Source organism: Narcine bancroftii, chromosome 14 (genome assembly GCF_036971445.1).
Source record: "Narcine bancroftii isolate sNarBan1 chromosome 14, sNarBan1.hap1, whole genome shotgun sequence".
NCBI lineage: Eukaryota > Metazoa > Chordata > Chondrichthyes > Torpediniformes > Narcinidae > Narcine > Narcine bancroftii.
The window spans coordinates 27,262,437-27,282,431 of NC_091482.1; the positions used below are offsets into that span (position 1 = coordinate 27,262,437).

At 40.2% G+C, this 19,995-nt stretch overlaps 1 protein-coding gene across 1 annotated transcript in view; it reads left to right on the plus strand.

Annotated features, from left to right (window-relative positions):
* baz1b (bromodomain adjacent to zinc finger domain, 1B) overlaps positions 1 to 19,995 on the plus strand; it is a 96,645-nt gene that overhangs the window by 40,931 nt on the left and 35,719 nt on the right. Inside the window, exons 9-12 of the mRNA XM_069911820.1 lie at positions 1,332 to 1,449; positions 2,513 to 2,611; positions 4,613 to 4,790; positions 15,627 to 15,803. Of these exons, the coding sequence (XP_069767921.1) occupies positions 1,332 to 1,449; positions 2,513 to 2,611; positions 4,613 to 4,790; positions 15,627 to 15,803 (572 nt within the window). The remainder of the gene's footprint in view (positions 1 to 1,331; positions 1,450 to 2,512; positions 2,612 to 4,612; positions 4,791 to 15,626; positions 15,804 to 19,995) is intronic.

A 19,995-nucleotide genomic window follows, 5' to 3' on the forward strand; every position in this document is an offset into this window, starting at 1 on the left:
AACAATAGCAGGTGGAAACATTCTTGCACGTAAATACCCTTCCTCCCCAGCCTGTTATTGATCGGTTAGCTGGGCAGCTTGGCCAGCACCATTTTAGGGCTGCTGGTCCTGTACTGCTCCAACTTTCAACTGCGCCGGTTCGCTGTGTTAAAGGACGTGTTACAATGTATTCTGCTGTTTACTACTGCGCGAGATGTTCTGGCTCGATTTCTGAGGTGGCGGGTCGCCACAGCTATAGCAATACTATGGCCCAGCTTACTCGCGATCCTTCCAAGCCACGTCCACAATAGACATGGAGTGGTGAGGCAGAAAGAATGAAATGTGCTCTGTGCTGGTGCTAAATCCAGGGCTAATCTGTGTGTCTAGTCAATAGTGATGCTGAGTGACTTGAATTAGCCCATGGCAAGGTGCACGCTAATTAGTGGCTGAAACCCAACCATGGCAAACAGGTGATGTGACCTCCGAATACATTCCAGATGGGGAGGACAGGTGACCACCACAATTCACACATTCGAAAAGGAGGCCACATTTCCTCCACACACAACAGTCGGGAGCTCCAGCAGATGGATAGGGCCTCAGGAGCTCAGATGGGCTGGCGGCAGCTGGGGCGAGAATCCAAGATTAGGCGTCATGACATCCAGTGGGCCGAGATGAGGAGCTGTGGTCAGGTGTTGGAAGCTCGGATGGGTGGGCGGCCAGGGCCAAAAAAAGGGAGTTGACTTTTTACTCTGGTCATACGAAAATGTGATTTTTTTGGGCCCAGAAAGGGGTGGGAGAGTCTTGACTATTACATGGAATTGATGATTACATGAGTATATACGGTATATTAAATATTTGTGAAGAGTGCTGCGATGCTGCCTTTTGTAGTGGGATATTACAGGTCAAGAGACATGATGCATTGACGTTTTTTTAAAAAAAAAATAATAATTTGCTTTATTTGGTTTTTATAAATAGAAACTTTTTCAGCTTAGTACCTTAGGTACTAAGAGGACCAATATGTGTGTTCTGTTCACTTAGGAGATTGAAGAGGAGGAGAGGGAAATGGTGTGGGTGGGTATGTGAGAGACTTTGGGAAGTGGAGAGATGGGTAATGCAAGAAAAATAAAACTTCGCTGGTGGTGTTGGAAGTGTTGAAAGATCTTTGTTTTAAATGGCTCATTAACAAATTTTCCTGCACTTTCAGGGCACTGACTTCATTGAATTGTTAATTACATTAGTTTTATTAGATTAAAAGAGTAATATTTTGGAATGATGCATCTTGTAAAGGACTGATTGAAATTGAGATGGGTAACATCATTCATCTGAACCTCTGGAATACGTTTGTCTTTTAGGCAATGATGACGACAGCTTTGCTGAGAACAACTTTAATGACAGTGGCCACCAGGGGTCCTCCTACACAGCAGAAATTTGCATTGAAACCACTGTGCCTAAACAAGGACAGAACCTATGGTATTTCTGGGTTTTACTACTCCTGTATTCAGAGTTAACAACTTGATCACTTGTTTATAGCATTGAAAATTAGTTCTGGAAAATTTTTCAAAATCTCGTCATTTTAATCTTAAATTCTACACTTTATTTCAAGGACCAGTAAGATTATCATTTCGCCAGTAATGCCCCAAGACAAGCAGGATCTTGGACTGGGGCTCTGATCTTTGGCAGTATTTGCTTAGCTTGCCCAGATATAGATTGAAAACATGATTCAGCTTTAACTCTGGTTCTTTCCTGGTCAGATAACATGCTATGTGTGCTGCCTGAACTCTGATGCGAGCAGAATGATGGAGAAAAAGCTTACCACCAAATAAATGATGCCAGGAATTGAAAAAAAGTTTTAAATAATTCATGGTTCCAAGAATATAGTTGCTTCACCAACTCTGAGCCATTTTTATAACCTTCCAGAATTTATGAAGTTGTGCTGTATCTTTCCATTTCAGGGAAACATGGAAAATGTGATTATAGTTGGAACAAAGTTGTAAAAAAACTTTTTTAGATTTTTCTGTACTTGGCACTTAAACCAAACATTTTAGCCCAACCAGACCATGCTTCTTGAACTAACCATGCCTTTTCTTTTCCTGTAAAGAGTTGAGGGATGATTGTTAAACCATTTTTGAATAAATTTTCCTCCTGAGCTCCCTCACCCGAGTTTCTCCATTGCTATTTAATTATATACATTAGTACATTGTTTGCCTGATTAATACATTTTACAAGCAAACTTGAACAGCATTTTGATATCCAATTATTCCTTTATTTTTTTCCATCATCACCTCAAACCTAATTATCATCTTTCATAGGGAAGCCTTGCAAGTACTATGCTATATGATTGCTTGAGGTACTTAAATTGTTGCAGGTTTTTGATTGCATTTTTGTTTGGTTTTACAGTCTTGTCAGCTTTCTCGTAGGGAGTTAGAACATTCATCTATTTTCTTTTAAGGTATTTGCCCACTATTTCTGATGTGCATATGCTTGCTTTCCTTCTCTGGAAATATTAGTTAGTGGGTCTATGACTTATCCACAGGTTTGTGTGTGACACCCAGAAGGAGCTTGACGAGCTCCTGAACTGTCTTCATCAGCAAGGTGTGAGAGAAAGTCCACTGAAGGAACGAATTCAGAAAAAGTAAGTCCTCTTAAAAATTTCATGAAACCTGCTTTGTGCTTTAAATAAAAAGATTGCTTCCTTTTAATAATGGGATTCATTTTTGCGTTTTCTGTATTTTGCTATTAATACTTTTTTTGTACTGAAAAGGCTATCTGACTCTTCTGGCTGAGGTTTTAAGAGCTGCTGATCGTTCTCTTTGAATGAATAAGAAAGTCCAAGCAGGATATAGAAACAATTTTTATAGATGTTTACTGAGTGACCTTTCTGAAACATGAAATTCTTTGTTCATAACTAATTTTTTTTTCTCTTATTGTGTGCTGCCTGAGAACTCTGGTTCCTCTCTTTCTAGTCACCATCAACATGACTTTAGTACAACAAACTGCTTGATTAATGCTGACATTTGTGAGCTGACCCCATACTCGACACAATTTTCATCTTGCAATGCGACTGAGCAAATGGAGAATGTTAGTTCATTTTCCTATCTCAGCTCTCATAAAAGCACTTTGACCATTTATGAGTCCTCTGGGTACTACGAAACTGGATAGGTACTCTGTATCTGGGGTTTTCGTGCTCATTGACCACATTTCATCAACAAATTCACACTTTAAATGATTGGATTATTACATTGCTCAGAGTAAAACATGAAAATCTGCAGATGCCATGGTTGAAGTAAAAGCACAAAGCTGGAGAAACTCAGCAGGACAAATGTGTCCTTTATATAGCAAAGGTGAAAATACAGAACCGACGTTTCTGGCTTGAGTGCTTCATCAAGGTATGGAAATTATTGGAAGGTATATAAACAAAAGAGTTGGGGAAGGAGTGGTGGTCACAAGGCAGGAGATGATAGGTAGAGGAGGGAGGAGACAGGATAGATCAAGGGGATGAGGGAAGGGAGGGAGCAGCATTCCTCAGGCTCTTGAAAACCCTTGTGATTAAGGACTTCCATTTGTTGAATCTTTGGCTGTTACTGGCATGTGCTTCTGTCTTGAGTATTCTTGCTTTTGTAATGGGCCACTCAAGCATTTCTTAAAATGATGTACTACACTGTAGGACATTTACAACTCGAGAGAGAGAGAGAGAGAGAGAGAGAGAGAGAGAAAGAAGAGAGCAGCGGGGGTCGGGTGGGCGAGGGGGGGGAGGCCGGCAGCGGGGGTCGGGCGGGCGAGGGGGGGAGGCCGGCAGCGGGGGTCGGGCGGGCGAGGGGGGGAGGCCGGCAGCGGGGGTCGGGCGGGCGGGACCGGCGGCGCGGGTCGGGCGGGTTTAAATTTGGCTTTCCAAAATCTGGAAAAATCCCACAAGGGTTCTGGATGAAGGATTGTAGACCTGTAATAAACTTTGTGCAAACTGCACCTATTACTGTGCATGTATTCAATCCATGGGAGTATATTTAGGTTTGGTTTCATTGGAATATGAGAATGGAAGCTCCCTGGTGTTAAATTAATAAATAGGATTAATAATAGTTTCATTGACAATTTTATTTGAAATAAACTTCAATGAAATAAAAGTTTGATTTTTAAAAAATTCATCTATTATCTTAAAGCATTTTAAACCATTTTGAAATTGTTCTAATCTGAGCAATGTGCTAGTCTTTACGTGCAGTAATCTTTCTCAAACAATGTAGAGAATGATATTTAATGGGCAATATATACTGTGACTCGGTCACAAAATAATGACACGGGAAACGGACTAATTATTGGCAATAAGTTATTAAATAAAGTATCCAGTTGAAAGATTGGAGGTTATTCTTTTCTTTGAGAATGTGATCATAGAGTGATATCAGTTTGGGGCATCAAATGCTGAGGAACCTTAAATTTCTGGACTTTGCTTTGAATCTGTAATATTCTTTAATTTCAAACTAGAAATTTGATTTTGGTTTTGTTGCTTCAATTAAAAATGAGAGACTAAATTAAACAGAGTTTGTAATTTATAACTAGAAATCTTGAAGATTTGCTTGTTTGAAAGTGGTTTGTTGATCTAATTGATTGAATGCACATTTTAAGAAGTTGCTTCTGATTTTAGATATCACGATATTGTTCATTCACTCCACTTTGCACGAAAACCAAATCTTGGCCTCAAGTCTTGTGACGGCCACCAGGAGCTCCTCAACTATCTCCGAACAGACTTGACTGAAGTGGCAACTCGGCTGCAGAAGGGAGGGCTGGGATACATGGACAAATGTGATGAATTTGAGGAGAGGGTGAGTAACCACATGGACATACTAGTTAGTGTAGTTAACCAAACTGTTTTTGCTTAAATAACAACTATTGTACATTGATTTTAGTGAGGATTAATGGCCCATCATTCAAAATCATTGAATGTTTTCCAAGCAAATTATAGCTAATAAAATTGCTGTTTTAGTTTAATGGCAAAATGTTTTTTTTCTTCCAAGAAAGAATAAAACTGGTTGTTTGCAGCCCAGAAAAATTCAAACATTCAAAACCAGACATACATTTCCACTCCTTGGAGGAAAAAACATTATACTAATAATCCCACACTTATTCAGGAAGCAGTTGAGACCCTTTGTCCCCATGTATACAAAAGGTTTAATACCATTTTGCTAAAAATAATGTGTAACTTAGGTTTATAAATTGAATATTGAAAACCAAATGATCATATAGGAGAGCATTATACACCCATTAGCCCTCATTTGCAGTATTATGGAGAATTCTGTTCTCTACAGGAAAGATGTGAAGGTGATGAAGGGCACAGAAAAAGTTTGCTATGTTTTAGGCGGGTCAAAGATACCAGTTATAAGGAGAGGTTAGGACCATTCTTGTAATAGAAATTTTTAATTATGTTTTGATCCAGTAATTGGTGAAATGTGCATCGTCAGGCACGTGGGTCAATAACTGATTGCTCTGGGTAAAAGATCGGGAGGGGAGATGAGAATTTTTCCAGATTTTATGGAAAAGTTGAAGTGGTAAAAGCTCATAAAATAATTTTAAAACTGTATTGAAAAGTTTTAGACAAAGAATAGGAATGTGAATAAACAAGGCTTTTTTTGGAAGAGCCTGTGCAAGTGACATGAACAGATTAACATTCTTCTATACTATTTCTATACTATATTCAACAAATGCATTGGATTGTTTATTGTTGCATATCAAGATACAGTGAAAAGCTTTGTTTTACATGCTCTGCAGATGAGACAGCCCAGACATGTAGTGTGATAATGAAATAGAGTGACAATGAGTCAAAAAGATGTATGTACAGAATTAATTCTTGTAGTGATAAAGTAGGGCTACAAGAGCATAGAATGATCGTATGAATGCAAGTAGAAGATCTGCTAGGAGCTGCTTGGGCCCAAATACCCAAGAATGATGGCCTAGAGTGGTGCTCTCTTTCTGGATTGCATCATCAGTTTTCTTACTTCTCCCACACCAAAATTGCTTCTGCTTTGATATTTCAATAACTGTTCAGGTAACTGAGTTTCAGCTTTTTGGCTGGAGTGTGATCAGCTTTGTAGGGGGTTTAAAGTTGATAGCTTTTTTGGGATGAACTTGCAATTCAACCTGGTTAAAGTGGAATTTAAATCTGTTACCTGCTTGCAGTGGGCCCCTCTATAAAATATTTAGGCAACAGGCAGAATCTTATGGTCGACATGAGATTGTCTAAATTGTGCACAGTTTAGTTAATCTTAGTGCCATTTTGGGTGGGGGGGGGGGAATGGGATTTGGATAAATTGAGGGACTGGGCAGATACATGGCAAATCCACTATAATGTGGATAAATGTAAGGTTATCCACTTTGGTAATACAAACCGGAGGGCAGATTACTATTTGAATGGCAATAGATTAAGAGATGGGGAAGTGCAGAGAGACCTAGGGGTACTTGTACATCAGTCTCTGAAGGCGAGCATGCAGGTACAGCAGGCGGTTAAAAAGGCAAATGGTATGTTGGCCTTCATATCAAGAGGGTTTGAGTATAGGAACAAAGATACCTTATTGCAGCTGTACAGGGCCTTGGTGAGACCCCACCTGGAGTATTGTGTGCAGTTTTGGTCACCTTATCTAAGGAAGGATGTTTTTGCAATGGAGGGAGTGCAGAGGCGATTCACCAGGCTGATACCTGGAATGGCAGGAATGACTTATGAGGAAAGACTGCGCAAATTGGGATTGTACTCGCTGGAGTTTAGAAGATTGAGAGGGGATCTCATAGAGACATATAAAATTCTGGCAGGAGTGGACAGAATGGATGCAGATGGGATGTTTCCAATGATGGGAAAATCCAGAACCCGGGGCCATGGTTTGAGGATAATAGGCAAACCATTTAGGACCGAGATGAGTAGGAATTTCTTTACCCAGAGGGTGGTGAATCTGTGGAATTCATTGCCACAGAGGGCAGTAGAGGCAGGTTCATTAAATATATTTAAGAGGGAATTAGATCTATTTCTTCAGTATAAGGGTATTAAAGGTTACGGAGAGAAGGCGGGGACAGGGTACTGAGCTTTAAGATCAGCCATGATCTCGTTGAATGGCGGAGCAGGCTCGAAGGGTCGAATGACCTACTCCTGCTCTTATCTTCTATGTTTATGTTTCTAGTACACATTCGCAGTAAAGATGTTCTGCTGAGACTGGAACTGAGACCATAAAAAAAGGACTTTTATAAAGCGTGTACATGATTTATTTTGATCTTCTCTGAATTCAAAATTTTTTTAAAATGGTTAAGAACATCGCATGCACATGATATTAATTGGAGAAAAGCTGAAGTAATTTCAGAATATAAGCTGGGTTAAATTTTGTAGTTTACATAAAACTACTGGTGAAACTTAGCATATCACACAGCATTCTTTATGTAGCAAAGATAAATATACTAAACCAACGTTTCTGGCCTGAGCCCTTCGAGGTATGAGCAAAAAGCAGAGAGGTACATGAATAAAATGGTTGGGGAAGGGCAGGGGAGGAGCATGGACCCTCAGACAAGAGGTCGTAGGTGGATATGGGTGGGAGGGCACAAGAAAAAATAGCTGAGGTGATAATGTTATGGGCCTAGAGGAACCCAAAACCCAGCAGCAATATAAATTCACCAAGGCTTAAACAAAAGTTGCTTTTAATTTTCTTTAAACATAAAAACAGAATTAAACTTAATTATTACTATTAACCTAACTTGTCCCCCTTCTAATTCTAAGCGCATGTGTATGTAATGTGTGTGTAAGTTCAGAAAAGCTCTTTAATTCACAGTCCGATCTCACTTCTCACTCCTCCAAGTTCACTGGTTGTAGGCAATTCTTATCTTGTGCACAGAATTTAACATTTCTGAATTTCACCAGGCTTTGGTGCTTGAAAGGTAAATGGTTACTGCTCAGGAAGGTTCTTGTTGGTTTTCAGAGAGAGACTTGTTGCTCATTGGACACCCACAACTGATTCCTTCTGGTCAGTCACTTAAAGTGTCTTGCTGAAGATACTTGCCCCACCAAGGTTTTCCAGATGATAACCCCTTTCAGGTCACCACAGAGGTCCTTTTCTGTTTCTCTTATTTCAAATGAAACATGAAACAATCAGCTGTCTCCTCTTGTATGGACCACAAGGGCTTTACCAGGCTGAACTAAGAACTCACAACCCATCTTCAAAGTGGGGTTTTTCCACGTTTGTCAGCTTGTCCTGTTCCAACTGCTGTTGCTGAACTGTAAAACTGATCTCTCCCTCCCCCTCTCTCTCCCCCTCTCCCTCTCCCTCTCCCTCTCCCTCTCCCCCTCCCCCTCCCCCTCCCCCTCCCCCTCCCCCTCCCCCTCCCCCTCCCCCTCCCCCTCCCCCTCCCCCTCCCCCTCCCCCTCCCTCTCCCCCTCCCCCTCCCCCTCTCTTTTCTCTCTCTGAGAAAAACCCTCTTAGAACAGCAAACTGCACTTCGACTGCGGGCCCCAGACCCAATCTTCTGAGTTTGCTCATCTGTTGCTTTCCAAATCAATAATCAATTACTCCACAGCGTGTCCAATTACCACCTACTTGTAAAGTCTTTAGAGGCATTCTTCAAAGTTTTTCCAAAGGCACCTGGAGCCTGGACTGTCTGGCTTGAGCAAAGCTCTGGCATTTTAAATGAGATCTGTTTTGAAGTGTTTGTATCTGTGTGTGACCTACACTAAAAAAAACCTGCCGCAATTTATCACCTTTTAAAACGTACCTATATACAATATAAAATATAACATAATCTGTCACAATAGGGAGAGGCAAATAATATCCCATTGTAGCCTTCTCTTCATCAGAGAGACTGGATGCAGACTGGGAGATCATTTCAGTGAGTGCTTTCGCTGTGTCTGCAGTAATGGTGGGGGATATCCCAGTGGCCAACCATTTCAATTCTGCGCCCCACTCCCACGCTGACCTGTCTGTCCATAACCTTGTGAACTTCCAAACTGAGGCCACCCATAAATTGGAGAAGAATATTCTGTCTAATATTCCAACCAACAGCATTAACATTGATTTCTCTGGTTTCATTTAGGTCACTCCCTTGTCTTCCACTCTTCCCCATCCCTCTCGTTCTTTCCTCCAGCTCTCCATTTAAAGAGATATCTCCTCTCCCTATCACCTTTTATCTTGTGCCTTCCCACCTATAGTCACCTTTGACCTCTTGCCTCTGCTCCTCCCTTTTCCCCTCCCCCATGATTTTATTCCAGTTCTTGCCTGCTGTTTCTTCATACATTGATGAAGGGCTTAGGCTTGCAATGTTGGTTATGTGTCTTTCTTTGCTACATAAAGAATACTGCATGATTTGGTGAGGTTCTCCAGTATTTTTGTGTAAACTACAATCCACGTCTGCAGATTTTCTTGTTTAACTGGCTTGAATTTTGCTTTGTTGAGGTGCAGCTAATGGCAGAGATGGGATCAGGCTAACTTAATGTGCTGGCAATCTAAAACAAAAACATGCTGGAAATGCTTAGCAGGTCATGAGCAACTGTGATCTGAAACAAGAAACATCATAGCACAGTACAGGCCCTTCACCCCATGATGTTATGCCAACCAACATAAATCAATTCAAAAAAACTAAACCTTCCATACCTCCATAATTTCTATATTTTTTATCCATGTGCCGTGTGCCTATCTAGCAGTCTCCACCACCACCCCAGCAATGGATTCCAGGCACCCACTGCTCTGTGTAATAAAATAAAACTTGCCCCTGACGTCTCCCCTAAACTTTTCTCCCTTTTTACAGGTGTTTGCTACTCTCACTCTAGGAAATACGTGCTGGCTGTCCACCCTTATCAATCAATGCCTCTTGTGACGTCTATTAGTCACCTTCTCATCCTTCTTTGCTCTAAAGAGAAAAAATTGCCTTCATAAGATGCATTCTCCAATCCAGGCAAAGTCCTCTGCCCCCTCTCAATAGCTTCCACATTCTTCCTGTAATGAACCAACTGGAACTGAACACAATATTCCTACCAGAATTTTATGGAACTGTAACATGATGTCCTCACTCTTGAACTCAGTCCCCCGACTAATAAAGCCCAGCATACCCTAGTCCTTCTTAACTAGCCTATCAACATGCACAGCAACTTTGAGAGATCTATGGATTTGGACCCCAAGCTTCCACAGTTCAGAATCCTGCTGTTAGCCAATTCTGAATCCACATAGCCAAAGTTCCATGGGTCCCTTGCCTCATGACTTTCTGAAAGAGTCTACCATAGGAGACATTGTCATATGCTTTACTAAAATTCATATACAGTGCCCTCCATAATGTTTAGGACACACTTTTTTTTCATTTATTTGTCCCTGTGTTCCTGGTTTTAAATTTGTAATCAAACAATTCATATGTGATTTTTAAAATGCATATTCCAGATTTTATTCAAGGCTATTTGTATACATTTTGGGTTGACCATATTGAAATTACACCATTTTTTTATACATAGTTCCCCCATATCAGGGCACCATAAAGCTTGGGATGTTTGGCTTCATAGGTGTTTGAGGAAACTTGCATGTTTAATTGCTTCATTGGTGCAGGTATAAGAGAGCTTGGCTTGTTTCTAAGCTTTTGATCATCTTTGCGGACTGTAGTTGCCATTTATCAACATGAGGACCAGAGTTGTGCCAACGAAAGTCAAAGAAGTGATTGAGGCTGAAAAACAAGAATAAAACAGTAAGAGACATTGCCTAAATCTTAGGATTATCAATTCAACAGTTTGGAACATCATTAAGAAACAGTGTACTAATGAGCTCAGTAATCGCAAAGGGACTGATAGGCCAAGGAAGATCTCCACTGCTGATGACGGAAGAATTCTCCTCATCATGAAGGAAAATCCCCAAGTGCCTGTCGGACAGAGCAGAAACACTATTCGGGAGGCAGGTATGATTGTGTCCATAGAAGAATTCAGGAACAGAAATACAGAGGCTAGATTGCAAGATGCAGACCACTAGCCATAGAAACAGGATGGCCAGATTACTGTTTGCTAATACGTATTTAGAAGAGCCTGCACTGGAAAAAGGTCGTGGACTGATGAGACCAAGATTAACCTGTATCAGAATGAGAGCAAGGGCAAAGTGTGGAGGTTCAAAGGAACTGTCCAGAATGCAAAGCATACCACTTCATTTGTGAAATGTTGTGCGGGTGTTATGGCCTGGGCATGTATGGCTGATACAGGTACTGGTGCACTTAATGTCATGATGGTAGTAGTAAAATGAATTCTGAGGTGTATAGAAACATTGTGCCTACTCAAGTTCGAGCAGATTCTTCCAAACTCTTTGGACAGCAGACCATCCTTCAGGAAAACAATGATCCCATACATACTGCTAAAGCAACAAAGGAGTTTTCAAAGCTAAAAACTGGAAAATTCTTGAATGGCCAAGTCAGTCACCTGACCTCCAATTGAGCATGCTTTCCATATGCTGAAGAGACAACATAAGGGAACGATCCCTCGAAACAAGCAGGAGCTAAAGGTTGCTGAAGTTGAGGCCTGGCAGTGCATCACCAGAGAAAATGCTTGGGACCGTGGTGATGTCTATAAATCACAGACTTCAAGTGCTCATTGCATGCAAAGGATTATGCAATAAAGTACTAAATTTAATTAATGAACATACCATTGCTATGTCCCAAATATTACGGTGCCTTGAAGTGAGGGGACTATGTTTTATAAGTGCTGTAATTCTATATTGTCAAACCAAAATATAACAAATAAACTTGAATAAAATCTGGAATGCACTTTAATCATGTATAACCTTATAACCATAACCATATAACCACTTACAGCATAGAACAGGCCAGTTCGGCCCTACTAGTCCATGCCGTAGCAAATCCCCACCCTCCCAGTCCCACTGACCAGCACCCGGTCCATACCCCTCTAGTCCCCTCCTATCCATGTAACGATCCAGTCTTTCCTTAAATGTAACCATCCAGTCTTTCCTTAAATGTAACCAGTGATCCCGCCTCGACCACGTCTGCCGGAAGCTCATTTCACATGCCCACCACCCTCTGCGTAAAGAAATTTCCCCTCATGTTCCCCTTATAATTTTCCCCCTTCAATCTTAAACCATGTCCTCTAGTTTGAATCTCCCCCTTTCTTAATTGAAAAAGCCTATCTACATTTACTCTGTCTGTCCCTTTTAAAATCTTAAACAAATTACAAATTAAACAGATTACAAATTTAAACCTGTGGAGCACAGGGATAAATAAAGGGAAAAAGTGTCTTTGTCCCAAACATTTATGGAGGGCACTGCACACCACATTCACCATCCTACCTTCATGAATTTCTTTTATTGCCTCCTCAAAAAAACTTATTAGGCTTATGAATCACAACCTATCCCCTCACAAAGCCATGCTGACTATTCCTGAGAAGAATAAATGCTCATAAATCCTGTCCCTAAGAATCCTCTCCAATAATTTGCCTACCACTGATGCAAGATATATCCCAGGATTCTCCCTATTACCTTTTTTAAACAAAGGGGCCACATTTGCCATTCTCCAGTACCTCCCCTGTGGCCAGGGAGGATGCAAAGATCATTGCTTGCCAGCACCCCAGCAATTTCTTCTCTCTTTTCCTGTAGTATCTGGGGTATATCTCATCCGGTCCTGGGGATATTAATCCTAATGTTTTTAAGAAGATCTAGCACATCCTTTTTGTAACCTCAACATGCTCCAGCACATATGCTTATTCTATTTTAACCTCCCCTTGACCAATGTTCCTCTGGTGAACACTGAAGCAAAGTATTAATTTAGGATGTCCCCTACCTCCTCCATCTCCAGTCAAGTTTCCTCCTTTGCCCTTAACTCTCGTCATCCTTCAGTTCTTCACGTATTCTTCACGTATGTATTTCTTCATTCTACTTGCCAAGGCTTCTCATACCCCCTTCTAGCTATCCCGTCCTTTTTTAAGTTCCTTCTTGGGTTCCATATAATGCACACAAACTCTTCCTGTCTTTTGGTTTCTAAATGTTATGTATGCTTCTTTCTTCCTCCACTAGCTGCCTCACCTATTTTATCAACTAGGGTTCCTTTGTCCTACCATCTTTTTTCTGCCTCAGTGGGACAAATCTATCTGGAACCCTGAACTTCCTTCACATTACTTTTGTGCTTTTCCCTGAGAACATCTGTTCTAAATTTACTCTCCCAAGTTCCTGTTTCATTACATCGTTATTAGCCCTTCCTCAATTAAACACTTTACCATTTTGTCTGCTCTTATCATTGTTCATAGATCAGGGAGTTGCGGTCACTTTTCACCAAATGATCCCTGGTCTGTTACATGACCAGGTTCATTACTCAGTATTAGATCCAGTATTTTCTCTCCTCTAGTTAGCTATTGGACACACCTGACAAATCCTGTTCCATCTATCCCTCTTACAGAAAGGAGGTGGCAGCCAATATTTAGGAAGTTAAATTCTCCCAGAACAAAACCCTTCTTATTTCTGCAACTTTCCAAAATCTGCCTCCTTTTCTGCTTGTCAGTGGCCCAAGGTCTATTTAGGGACCTATAGACTCCCAATACAATGATCACTACTTTCCAGTTTCTGACTTTCACCCACACTGACTCAGTGGACAAGCCCCACCCCCAATGTCCTCCCTTTCTGCAGCTGTGAGACTATCCATGATCGTGTTGTTCCACCCCCATCTCTCTTTTACCTCCCATCCTTTTCCTTTTAAAACCTCTAAACCCCGATACTTGCATCAGCTAATCCTGTCCTTGTGTCAGCCAAGTCACTGTAATGGCCACAACATTGTAATTCCATGTATTGATCTATGCTCAAAGTTCATTCCTAATAAATCTTCCATTGAAATAAATACATTTCAAACCCTCCAGCTGACTACACTTATGCTTCCTCTACTGCCTGTCCTTCTTCACAAACTCACAACACATTACATCAAACTTTCTAACGTCTGCTCTATTCTCTACATTAACATTCTGGTTCCCATCCCCCTGCCAAACTAGTTTCAACCTCCCCAACAAACATTAGGAAATTTAATATTCAAGATACTTAATCATTTACTCTCTTTCTCTTCATAGAAATAGCAATTTCTGTTAACGTACATGTGGTTCTCCAAGTAAAGAATTGGGACGTTCAAAGTCAATGTTCAGATTTATTGCCAGCGTACATACAACCCTGAGATGTTTTTCCTTCAGGCCAGGCAGAATTTCTACTTATCAATAGTGCAAAACAAAACTACACTCAAGAAAAGGTTTATGTACAAAAGAGGAGTATAAACAGAGAAGGAAATATTAACTGCAATAAAGAAGAAAAAATATCAGTATAAATAATGTGCAAAGAAAGAGTCCTTAAATGAGTCTCTGAGTTTGTTGTTTAGGACTCTGGTGGAGGGGGAGCAACTGTTCTTGTGTCTTGTGGCACCTATACCTCTTTCCTGATGGTAGCATCAAGAACAGAGCAGATACTGGGTGGTGTGGATCCTTGATGATTGCGACTGTTCTCCAGATTTTCTCGATAATGGGGAGAGTTTTGCCTGTGATGTACTGGTCTGTGTCCACTACCTGTGCAGGGCTTTCCGCTCAGAGGTATTGGCACTCCCATATCAGGCCACGATGCATCCAGTCAGCACACTTTCCACTATACACCTGAAGAAGTTCGCTAATGTTTCTAATATCATAATAACCTCTGCAAACTCTTGAAGAACTGGAGGTACTTTATTTGTGATGACATTTGTGTGTTGGGTCCAGGAAGTTCTTGCTTAGCTCCTCAAATAAAAGGAAGCCCATTCTTTGGCAGTGCAAATAACGTGGCATTAGGATTTTGCCCAATATCCAATAGCCTTGTAAGGCATTCCTGCCCTTCCAAGCTGCTGTATCATCACCATCCTGCTCTTCTTTCTTTGAACATGATGCTTCTGAAATCTATATTGGTATTTATCATAAATCCATTTATTGAGCCCATTCCAATCAGGGTTTCACTTTATCACAACAATCATGTGGCCTCTATTTTAGTTGTAATTATTATAGACTCACAGAGTTATACAGCAAAGACCCTTCAGCCCAATCTGCCCCTGATGACCAATCTCGTCCCATTTTTCTGTATTTGGCCCATATTCTTCTGAACCGTTTTTGTCCACGTACTTATCTTAAACTTTACAATTGATTCAAGATTCCTTTATTATCACGTAATAAAGACAGTGCAATATAAGACAGATTTGTCATCAGCAGAAATTGCCTGAAGTGTCTCACAGAGAAAGAGTTCCCTCAGAGTCCCCGAGTGTCCGTGAATTCACCTCCAGTACTCCTGCAGCCACACAGAGTCCAGTCCAAATCATCAGGTCCTAGCCTCAGAGATCAGGAAACCTTCAATGCCCTCTGCACCTTCTCATATCCTGTATTGACCTGGTATCCCTTCAGCCAGTATCAAATTGCAGTCAGATGGTGCCCATCTCCACCACTTCCTCTGGTAGTTTGCCCACATCCCTTTATGTGAAGAAGGTATCCTTCCGTTCACTTTTAAATATTTCCCATCTCCCCTTAATTCTTTGTGCTGGAATTTTTGATGGGCCTACCATGGGAAAAAAGACTTTGACTATTTACCTCTCATGATTTTATAAACCTCTGGTTGTACTGCAGTTAAATTAAAGATAATTTGTACGTTTGGATATCTTGCTAATCTTGTATGATTTGCTAGGTGCGCTCAATGGATAATCTGAAGGATTTGGGCGAGTGCGTAATCACACTTCAGGAGTGTATAATAAAGAAATTTCTGCAAGGTTTTATGGCCCCAAAGCAGAAAAAGAAGAAAGCAGGCGAGGAAACAAAAGTGGAGGAAGTAGATGAGGAAAAGAAAATGGCTGAGGAGGCCAAGGTAAGTTATGAAGTTTCACTCTTGGAATTATGAAAGTGTTTGCTGTGGCATAGTTGATACATGCATCACCTGCTTCTCCCCTGAAATATTCTTCATCCAGCATTAATAGTCCACAGACATGTACTTTGCACACCTGATTTTTTTTCTTCATTAATAACCTTGTTTTGCCCTTTCTGAGCATGACTTCTCTCAGAAGCTCCCTGCTTTACCCCCTCTTTTTCTTCCTTTAAAATATTGCTTCAAGCCTACTACAAATGCTAATGTTGACTCCATTTACTCATTTTTATTTTTCTTTGTGCTTTTGTGAGGCACCTTTGCACATTATATTGCATTATAGAGGCATTCTTTTTTTTGAAATTGGAACATTGATGACATTTCTAATTGCCCACTGACTTGAATCGCTCAAACCTGGTTGAAGATATGACTTGCATCCTTGGGTAAGGGTGTTTTAGAACTTGGACCAGTGATGTAGTTCAAGATCAGGATGATGTGTGACTGGGAAGGAAATTTACAGCTGGTGGTATTTTCACACCAGGCTCCATGATGGACATTGCTGTTTGAAAAATGCTGTCAGAATGTCCTGGGTGAGTAGCTGCAGTGCAACTACTCTGCACGAGTGGTGGAGAGAATGAATGTTTATGATGTCAATCCATGTGTGCTGCTTCATTCTGGATGAACCAAGAGCCTCTTTCCTTACTATTGAAGTTTGACTCTGGATGGTTTTTGAGATTGGAGTTCACTTATTGGGTGAAGTGGCTAGTCAGGCTCTTGACTTGACCTTTGTACATGTCAGAAAGGCCTTGCTTGAGGTGTCACAAGGTATATTCATTAACTGTAGGATACCTAGTCTATTGCTTGCTTTTGTAGCAAGATATTAGTTGTTTGTCCATTCCAGTTTGTTTTAAATGTTATCAGTCAGCGCCATTTTGAAATGGTAGAATGAGAGATATTCAACTGAAAATTCAAACCAAAGATTAAATCGCATTGAAACCAATTTGCTCTATCTACCTCTACATTGTTTCTTCTACAAATAGCCACCTTTGTTTCAAAATGCTTTCTCCACTTTAAAAAAAACTTCCTATGATTTCAAAATGTCAAACCCTCCAGTAACCCATTGAAATCATAATTTAAGTGTTCTATTCTTTACTATCATTTCCTCTGACAAGGAATGATGCACAATTTTTAAACTGATTATACTGCACTTGTACTGCAATATGTGGAAATGGCCAGCAGAGGTCAATATTGGTTTAACAAAAATAATTATTCACTTGTCCTCTCTTGTTGGCTAGCCCTCGAGATTGAAGTTTCCATTCTGGCATTATCGGCTACTTCAGAATCCAATGGAAAACTGCAGTCTCTTACACATGGGTGGGGGGCTTATGTCGAGTGAGTGCTGAATATGCAGGACCTCGTGTGCTCCTGAAGCAGTGGCTTTAGATTCTCAACATCATCCTGAGTGCTACTTCTCCACACTGAGCAGTAATAGGCCAATGGTTCCAACAATGCAAGTTAAAGTTTATTGTTAAACGTATCAAGATATAGTAATAAAGGAAAAAAAATCTCTTTGAATCTAATGGTGCATTATCTCTCACTCGTGAACCTCCTTTTTTACCAGAAAGTGACAAGAATGTGGCCAGGGTAGGATGATTCTTTTAATATGTTGGCTGCTTTTTTCAAGGCAGTGACATATGTTGATGGAGCACAGAGAGGCATGTGTAATGGCCTGAGCTGGATTCACAACCTTTGCAGTTTCTTGGGCAAAGTTGTACCCGTGCCACATGACGATACACCCCCAACAAGATATCTTCAATAGTGCATTGACTAAAAATTGTTAAGGGATGTTGGTAGAATGCTAATTTTCTTCAGATTTCTGTAAGAAAGATGATGGTATGCTTTCTTGGCCATTGAGTTGATGCAGGTAGACCATCTGCTGCAGATACTCCAGGAACTTAAAGCTGTCAACTAGCAGTGCCTTATCACAATTTATGTGAACTAGAGTGAATTCCACTCCTCTTTTGGAAATGGATAACCATCTCCTTGGTCCTGCTGATGCTAAGGGAGGAGTTGTTGTCCTGGGACCAAGCTACCAATCTCTCATTCCTTTCTGTGCCCTGATTCTGTTGTTAAAGATCCTGCCCACAGAGGTGGTGTCATCCACAAATTTAGAGATGGAGTTGAAGTGGTGTTTGGCCACGCAGTCATTTGTGTACAGGGGTACATTTGGGGATTGAGTACAGTCCCGGCTCTGGTGTTGAGAATAATCTTGAAGGAGGTGCTGTCACCCCCTCTAATTGTGGCCTGCAGGATAGGAAGCCGTGGATTCAGTTGCAGCAGCGTTGGCACAGGAAAATCTATTTGTAGCAATAGCATTGTGAACATGGTAACACTGGACACGATTTTTTTAAAGAAGGTTTACCTCTTGGAAAAAAAAATTGGGGATTATGACCGACAACTTCAACCTGGTCACAAAGATGATTTCAGACTTGCTGTATCATGTAGGAAGTTGGAGAAATATTCATTTTGCACTTCATGGTTTTGTCTACTTGAAGGAGACTTAAAATATGACAGGAAATCACAGAAATAGGTTTTTTTTTAAAAAAACCACATGACAGGAAAATTTCACGGTGATTTTCATGAGGGGAGCGTGGCCATGTTAATGAGCTGAGCGGAAGTGTTTTGAAAGAGCTCTTCCCAAAAGTATTAAAAAGACAGTATAAAGGGTCAAAAACCAGAATTTTATCATCAAAAATGGATAAAAGATGGTGCCGAAGGGCGGATTTCTTCTTCAGAAGAGCCCGCAGGGTTTTTTCGCCGGCTTCCGGGTACTATTGTCAGCGTTGCTGACAGCTAGGGATGTGTGTGTATTTCTTAAAGAGGAAATGTATGTGTTGGAAATGTCTTTTAATAGGGAAATGTTATGACAGTGTTTAGAAAATTGGGAAGATATTACTGTTATACTATATTTGTGTGAAAAATGCTTGGTATGGATAAAACACTAAAGTTTATTAGTCTTAATATTAATGGGATAAACATGGGGGTGAAGAGGAAGAGAGTCGGCATACTTAAAGAAATTAAAAGTGGATATAATCTTTTTGCAGGAAACATAGCTTACCAAATTGGAACACGATGAATTAAAAAGAGGATGGGTGGAACAAATAATATCGTCTCCCTTTGGTTAAAATACAAGAAGGGTTGATATTCTAATTAATACTAGTGTTAATTATAGATACCTCGATTGATCAAGCTGGAGGGAAAGTAATGGCACACTGTAATATTTATGGAGAAGCATGGACATTTATGAATATGTCCCAAATTTTGGCGATAAAGCCTTTATGAAGGACATCTTAAAAACAGCAGAGGGAAGATAAAATATATTGGTTGGAGGAGACTTTAATTTCTGCTTGGACCCAAAATTAAATCTGAAAGAACAATAATGAGGGCAAAAGCAGCAAAAACCACCATTTAATATGAAAGATCTAAATCTTATCGATGCCTGGAGGAAATTAAAACCCACGAGGGACCTCTCTTTACTCAAGGGTGCACAACGCGCATTCAAAGATTGATTAATGTCTGCCCAGTTTTAAAAAATAGTGATTAAAAACAGAATATCTAGCGAGATCATTCTCCGTTAATATTAACTATAGGAACAATGGAAAAGCAAGATAATGTATACAGGTGGCATCTCAATACTACATTACTTAAAAGAACAGACTTCTGTGAATTTATAAAGAGACAGATAGAAATATTTTGTGAAACAAATCTTCCATCTACTAATAATAGTTTTCTGATATGGGACATGCTTAAAGCATGTTTAAGGGGACAAATTATATCATATACAAAGAATCTTGAGAGGAAACATGGCAGAAGTAAACAGTTTGGAGAAAGATATTAAAGAATTAGAAAAAAAATTAAAGAGCAGGACTACAAGAAGAATACAGATTACTGGAGATTAAAAAGCTAAGATATAATAAAATACAAACATAGGACAGAAAAAGCTATATTACAAAAAGCTATACTATGAGTTGGATGAAGGGCCGGACAAAGTTTTAGCTTGGCAAATTAAAACAGGAGTCAACAAGAATGATAAATGCTATAAAAACAGAAACAGTATAAGCAAAAAAAAATTAGTGACACTCTTGGACAATATTACACAAAATTATTCCAATCAGAATTACTAGAAGATGAGAATGAA